This window comes from Sinocyclocheilus grahami, unplaced genomic scaffold (genome assembly GCF_001515645.1).
Source record: "Sinocyclocheilus grahami isolate Dianchi unplaced genomic scaffold, SAMN03320097.WGS_v1.1 scaffold1488.1, whole genome shotgun sequence".
In the NCBI taxonomy this organism is placed as follows: domain Eukaryota; kingdom Metazoa; phylum Chordata; class Actinopteri; order Cypriniformes; family Cyprinidae; genus Sinocyclocheilus; species Sinocyclocheilus grahami.
The window spans coordinates 126,937-135,193 of NW_015506667.1; the positions used below are offsets into that span (position 1 = coordinate 126,937).

The 8,257-nt window shown below is 35.6% G+C and overlaps 1 protein-coding gene across 1 annotated transcript in view; it reads right to left on the bottom strand.

Annotated features, from left to right (window-relative positions):
- Positions 1-5,138: 5,138 nt before the first annotated feature.
- The window catches only part of ddah1 (dimethylarginine dimethylaminohydrolase 1), an 81,439-nt gene continuing 78,320 nt past the window's right edge, over positions 5,139-8,257 (bottom strand). The window contains exons 5-6 of the mRNA XM_016256913.1: positions 6,158-6,232; positions 5,139-5,255 (exon numbers count right to left, since the gene is read on the bottom strand). Of these exons, the coding sequence (XP_016112399.1) occupies positions 5,139-5,255; positions 6,158-6,232 (192 nt within the window). The remainder of the gene's footprint in view (positions 5,256-6,157; positions 6,233-8,257) is intronic.

An 8,257-nucleotide genomic window follows, 5' to 3' on the forward strand; every position in this document is an offset into this window, starting at 1 on the left:
TGGAGGAGAGAGCGTTCAGTGCACGGGATGGACATTAGCAAGCCGAGCGACAGAAAGATAAAGATGGCGGATAAAAAACAAAAGAGGAAAACGTCTGCGGAACAAAAGAAGGCTTAAGGCAATAAGTAGGACCCGTGTAAATATCGGATCAGCTTTCCAGCGCTGGAGAGAACTCAAGGAGTGGAAGGCCTGCGATCGGACGCCGAGGTTGCTTTGTTTCTTCTCGATCGGTGAGTAACACTGTGTCTGCGCCGCAACAGCTAAAGTCTGTCTAGTACACTGGACGCGACAAAGCGACCGTTGAAAATCATTTGAAATTTGTGTCAGTACGTCATGAATGGAACGCAGCAGCAGTTTTGCTTTGTTTCACAGAACTAATCGCTGCCTGGGTTGCGTACGTATGTGTGGGGCGGAGCTATCAAAATAGGGGCGAGACACTTTTGGGGTAGAGGCGTGTTTGTTTTGGTGATTTCAAATGTCAACATTGGCTACCAGAAATCGCTTACCCCACCTTTAAGTTAACCGTTCTGTAGAGAAATTGAGTGGAAATATCTATTTAAAGGTCCCCTGAAATGCTTAGAAACACGCAGCGTTACTCTGTGTGTTGACGTCATTTTAACTGAAACAGGAAGACAGGGCGGGACATATCAAGCAGCCCCGCCCCTTTTTAAAATAGCCAATAGCGTTCGTTTGTATCACAGCTTTGGGCTAGAGCCGTTCAGAGCCTTTGAACTCCGTAAAGCCGCATTTGACAGGGTATGCCAGCCACAATCCCATCCATATTGCTATAAAATATAGCATTCTGTGTAGAATTCAAATAGCTCCGATACATTTTGTGGACTCGCGCATGTGATCCGTTCTGTGCTATCATGTCTCTGGACCGGAGCGTGACACCGCGCGAAACCAGACTTCTGTTTTTCCTCAATGGAAAGCATATTTACACTGTTTGAATCGTTCCCTGTCCCCTATATAGTGCACTACGTGCCATTCACTGTACAGAAAATACTGATTCTGTGGACAAGTGACCGATTTCAGCCGCGGCTCCAGCGTCTATTTTATAGTGTAGGGGGCGGGGCTTCAGATTCTAGAGAGCATTTGATTGGACAGAAAGTTTGATGAGAAGCTTAAGTACGATGTGACGTCAAAAAAAATCATTGAGCCGTTTTGGCGGAAGTGACGAACTGCAAGCTTTGAATGCTTATATCTCCTAAATGTGAATTTTGGAGCACACTGCCTCATAGATAACCTTAAGACTAACATGTTGATACTAACACCCAAAAAACTTTAATTTTGATTTCATGGGGACTTTAAATATCAGTGGTATTTAGTAGCCTAGACTTTTTTAATCGCACTGACGTACTGATGTAGAAATATACGTTTAATTAGTGTATTTATAGTGTATAACTTCATTTTTATTTAGCACAAAAAATAAGAATGTAGGCTACTACTAATGCACTTTCAGTATTGAATTATTTTTAGTGCATTCAAGTAGGCCCTACACTTACCACAAAATAATAACAAAACACTCATTCAAAAGATGCTTTATTTAACAAACCCATCAAAATCATTACAAAGAGCAAAGACACAGTGTTAAGGGAATTATGGCACATTCAAATCACATCTAAAAATCCTGAGTCACATCTATCTTACTGGTCGACCAGTCCAGTGTACATCGCCTTAAAAATCGTTTACTTTTTAGAAAATACAAGAGTAGGAAGTAAATACTGCAGGCAGCAGAATCCTGAAGACCTGAGTTGGTTTCTTTTGTTAGGATGATGACAGATTTCAGCATGAATTTGGTGAGATGATAGCAGGGAAAGCTCGGGGTGAATTTAAGTTCATGAAGAAACACGAAATTCTTTCCGTATGAGCAGATCACTAATAAACAGCGTTTTCTTTATGCTATCATACAGTGGGGCTCACTACAACTGCAGGATACTTTACAAGTGTCTTTCTGGCAGAGAAATAACGATAACGTATTTTGCAAAGCATCTAGGAGATGAAGAATGAGACCGATATATAAAAGAGAGACAGCTGCGCTTTCATCGTGGCCGATAATTCACGTCCTTATAAAAGGCGGCTGATGTGTTTATCTGTCCACATCGTAAAAGTGTTGGGACAACTCTAAATCCAGTTTTATAGGCGCAAGCCTGTGTCTCTGAGCTTTAACCCTTTAACTGTCACCCGTCCCCTCTGTGGGACGCCTAAGTTTACTTCACTATATTACAATTAAATCCTAATCTAATCATGACAAACTATATATCGTTGGAAAGGTCTAAGACTCCTAAATAGATTTTTTACCAATGTTTTTGTAAAAAAATTATGTAGGAAAAGTAATAGATTAATTTATGACAAGAGTGCACCTCAAAAATCTACATCATATCAGGAGTTCTGACCTTTGTCAAAAAAAGTCACACTTTAGAAATCATCAGAAATTATATATCAATTGAAAACTTTAAATCTCAAAATTCATCCTTTGAAACCCATTTTAAAATCAAACATTGCATTACCATGAAAATGGTACATCAATATCATGTTACAAAATGTTTTCGTTCATGAATTATAAAAATGTAAGTTTGGACAGTGCACTTTCACGTCTGTGTTCAAAAATGTGAGCGACAGTTAAAGGGTTAAATCTTCATTTTCCTTTCAAGAGGTGAAACAAACTGAAGCATTACGACAGACGCTGTCTCTTCAATTCGGCGAATCCTAAAACACTTAGCGTAAAAAACTTTAAACTGAAAGGCGAGATGTGAAAGAGAAATAGTTTGTCAACGCTAAATGCACAGCTAGGCAGATTAGCAACTTTAGCTAACTGTCACACGCAGAAAACTATGGAAGCCTGTTCCCGCCAGTGTTGCCAGCTTCTTTCAACGGAAAGTCACTAAACCCCGGCTGAAAAGTCGCTAAAACGCTAATTAGCATATTCATGACGTCAGTGCCTCGTATCGTCTTGCCTCACCCGCGCTCACGTACTGCATTTTAATGCAGCCAAATTCTCAATAAAACTGTTTTTATTAATGTGTTTTACGGTTTCTGTTGTCAGACAACGGAATGAATATTATAGTGACTGAAATGCGGTCCATTAAGACTACATAACCTGCTCTCAAAGATTAATCTGCACTAAAATCCTAATCACGACATTGTCTAATGAAATCAAATACACATACGATTAAGACAATTGCTGTGCTGTGATTTCGGCTATACTTGCATGTAAAATAGCGTTAGAAGAATATCTTTTTTTAACTGAAAGTGCTGCACGCTGGGAAAGCAAGCGCTCGCGCGGCACTACCGGAGAGTCTCAGAAACTAAATAAGGTTTGTCCAAGAAAGTCGCTAGATTTGTCGCTAGTTGCTTTTTTGGAAAAAAGTCGCTAAGGGGGTCTGAAAAGTCAATTACCTTTTTATTTTTTTAATCCTGTGGTGGAAACAAGCTTCCACAGAAAACCCCACCAGAAACATTAAAACGCTAGCCCTATATATACACGCTTTCCATTCCGAATGGTTTACAATTAGAGTAAGTGTCCCAAATCATCATACAACACATCCATGCTTGATTGTTCAGCTAATATTACCCATAATTCATTGCACCGGACAATTTACGATTTTCTAACAACATTTAGTTATCGTAAAGTTGTGAAGAGTGAAGCTGCAACCACAGCAGGTTTTAAATGTATGATGCTAATGAGTTATTGTTGTTAATGGTAATTATTTAGCTGGGTGCTAACACTACGCTAATGCAACAAGTTGTCCGTGGTGTCAAGGTAGCATGCACCAATACTGGTGTGCAGTTTAATTACATAGATGTTGGCAAACTTTTAATTGGACGTCACAGTGAGGAAGGACGTCCAATCAGCACCTGAGGATCGTGAAACCGTGACTATGTTAGCATCCACTTGCATACTACTCTATTTCTGCGGTATGTAAAGATTGCATAGTCCGCATAGTCCTGGATGACCTGCTACATCTGCAATACTGTATCCCACAATGCATTGTCCTCAATCTGACCTATTATTATTGACTGGTGATTGTCAACATCAACCTCTTTTTCTGGTTAACACACAAAAATTGTGTGACTAGACTAAACACATACTAGATACATACTAGACTAAACACTTTTCCATCTAACAGAGACCATTCTGGCAAGGTTCTCCTAAAGTTAACAGAATGTTAATAGAACGCTTGTTCAAAGTTATCTGGTCTTTAATAACGTCAGCACTAAAACATTATTCATGAAAAAAAAAATTCTGAAATGTTTTAATTGGTTGTTCATCCAATGTTTTTTTTTTAAATGTTACAACTTAATCGTTTCAGAGAACTTTCAAAAAGAACGTTTCCGCAAATGTAATGTTTTCTCTTATGTTCACATAACCAAGAAAAAAAAAAGTTTGTAATTTTCTTTTTTTAATTTTAATTTAAAGAAAATATGGTTTATTAATAACTTAACGGGAATGTTAGCAAAACGTTCTTAGGGCATATTTGTTATTATCTGGCTTCTGCCATTACAACGGCAGGACAAACGAACAAAAGAACTGTACTTAAAAATAAATCTATAAAAAGGTTGTTTTTTTGTTGCTTCAATTACTCCGTAAAAGCACTTCACTATGGCTTGTTTCACACATCACATCTGCGCAGTCGGCGGATATTTGTTTCCAGAAAACACAGTTCAAATGCTCTATAAAACTATTTATGAACGTGACGACCTGCAATCTACGCAACACAAAATCAGCGTTCACTGTTTAAAAACAGGCTTTTTTGGGGGCTTGATGAACGTTAAACGTGATAAACTCTTTCAGTTCAGTCGTTCTGATTGGATCCAGATGATTTTAGCAGTTTACAGCTACATTTTGAGGTTTAGGGCAATTTTTGTCATGCAAATTAGATTTTATAACAATTGTAATAGTTTTAACTCACTGTTGCTAAAAAAAAGTCAATAGCTAGAGGGGCATCCTGACCGAGCCGGTTAAACTAGTCAGTATGGTCTGGAGACCACAATGTTGCTGGTTAGAAAAATAAATGTACTTTATTTTCCTCACATATGATAAAGCAACAGGTTTGAGACCTGAAATAAGTTCTATATTGTCTTCCCTTCAGATGAAACGATCTGATTTATTTTATTTGAGTGTTTCTGCGTGTGGTTCAGATGTTCTTCTTCATGTTAATGAGCACCGAGCAGCAGGTCAGCCCTCCATCCACCTTCGCTTTCTCCTGATTGGTCACTGGGATGAGCATGTGATCCTTCAGCTTCTCAAACACCTGTACACATTAATGTATTAATTAATATAATATAATATCAAATAAATTACTGAACTCATTTTAAAATAAACAAATGCTCTAACTAAAACGTTCATATTTTTGGTTTTATAAAAAAAAAAAGAAGAAGATATATATATATATATATATATATATATATATATATATATATATATATATATATATATATATATATATATATATATATATATATATATATATATATATATATATAAATGCATTAATAAATATAAATAATATAATTTAAAATAAATTACTGAATTAAATTTAAATCAAATTCTGAGCACATCATGAAATTGTGTCTTTTTATGTGAAATATTATTAATAGATAAATACTATATAAATAAGAAATAATATTTATGTAAAATATTATACTTCATAGAAAAAATGATTAAATCTTTCACATTTTTGGTTTCATTTATACATCCCTGGATTATTGGATAATTAAACATTTCAGTCTAGTTATACATATTTTTTGGTAATTGCTTTTAGTATGTTTTAAATATTACCTACAGTTTTAAAGTCTTATGCATATTTCATAATACACACACACACACACACACACACACATACATATACACATATATGTACACACACTTCAAAAGTGCAACAATTACTTTATCTTTATTTTTACTTCGTGCTTTATGAATGACAGCCAATGATCCAGCTCAATGTTTTCATGAGTGTACCATTTATCCAATATCCAACTGTAAAGCTCTCAAAAATGTGATAACATTCAATGCAGTAATCTTCACGAACAGTTTTTGGGTTTTAATGAACGCACAGAAGCGTTGTGTAATCCAGAGCTCATGACGTTAACATCCAAACGCGCGAGAGCAACATTACACCATCACAAAGCCTCATAAAGAGATGTGTGTCATTGCATGGATGCAGTTTGCAGCCGAATCATCTGGAAGCGTCAGCTTATCATATTTATGATCACTCATCTGCTGCATGATCTACACACACAGACATACAACACAAAAAAAATAATATATATATATATATACACACACACACACACACACACACACACACTTTAGTCGATTATGAAACTTTCCTCACTTTTTGGCTTTTAAACTGTTCTACACTAATTCTATTTAAGTATATATAAGTATTTGATGACCTCATCGAGCACAGTGGAGCCTCTGATTGGTCGGTTTGTTTTTGCAGCACTAAATCCTGTTGAACAATAAAAGTCTGAACACAGATCAGTTCTGACGGACGACACACAAAATAGTGTTCATAACCACACACACAGCTTTCTGTCTAATTACTCTCTAATCTACAATGAGCGACTATTTTAATGAGTAAAGCATAACACATTAAATCTGCGTTAAAGCTCATCTGCAGCCGTATAAAATCAAGGGTAATTATAGCGAGGCTGACGCAACACACAATGAAGCGTTTAGCAGCAAGTGATTGTAATGTCTGTAAATGACCATCCTAAAATCTCTACTTTTAGAGGGAGAATGAAGCTGCAACCACAGAGGAGAAAATCACGAGCATTACTGCCAGCATAAAGTCATCATCAGTCAAAAATGCCCTGAGTGAGCAGTGAGAACCAGCAGAGGGAGACGCCACACTGAAGCCAGGCTGTTTGACTGCATTTAACCCAGAATCCCTTCTTTTATATCCAGAATAGCATGCTTTCTTTACTCTTTCTGTAATATAAAGGGAGAAATACGTAGTATGAATCCTACATTCAAATTTTAAGATTCATGTAATTGAATTGCATATAAAATTTCCATGCATTTGGATTATACACTTAATGTGACGCATATTTGTCAGTTACACATAAATGATGAACTCAGTTTTATTCTCATACATTCTGACTAATTGAATATATTTTTCCACAGGTATTACCATATTTTATGGCAAGACATGTTCGTACCGTTTAACTGAATAAATGTAATTGTTTTCACAATGAACAGATTTATGCAGATTCTAAGCTATTTTAATGAATATTTAAGAAAATAATGATTACAAATATTAAATATAATATTAAACACATGCAAATATATACATACATACATCGCAAATTAATCGCACATCAAATTTGGCTGAGAAATTACTATAAATACTATAAATATATAAACATCATTTTAAAAAACATTAATTAAAATCAAACAGATGCCAAATTAATATAAAAATTATATGGAAATTATGTAAAAGTATAAAATAAAATGATTACAAATATAAATATATGATTATTTATATAAAATTGAACAGTTAATGCAAACAGTTATTAAAAATAGTCATGATTTATTTGAGTGCAGAAATCGGACCTGTTTTTATTTACACGTGACAGACAAATATACATCACATTAAGTTTTATTAAATTAGTTTATGTTAAATCTGTGTAATTCCAAATGGATTTTATATGCATTTTAAATAGTATGGTAGATTACAATTAGTGCATCCTAGATCATTAGCGTGTGTTCATTACACATATGTATATGGCTCTGTAAATTTAGACTTTTCTCCAATTATGGAGTATGGGAAAATATTCCATAATTCCATCTTTAAAGGGATAGTTCACCCAAAAATGAAAATGTGATGTTTATCTGCTTACCCCCAGGGCATCCAAGATGTAGGTGACTTTGTTTCTTCAGTAGAACACAAACGGAGATTTTTAACTCAAACCGTTGCAGTCTGTCAGTCATATAATGGAGGTGAATGGAATCACGGCTTTGAGAGTCAAAAAAACATACACAAACAAAACCAAATTAAACCCTGCGGGTAAATCTCTCAAATAGACCATTGATACTCTATCTACAATCTCAATTAGGAGTGTCAATGGTCCATTTGAGAGATAGGTGGCAGTAATGCACTTATAAGTCTGCGATCCGCCGTAAAGCAAGAAGAAGTCGCATCACGTGCCGGCTGTGAGGATGCGCTCAGGACGGTTCAGACATTGCAGTAAATCAGAGGTAATAAATGATATAAATACTGTTCAGTTTCTTGCACAGACCGATCGTTTC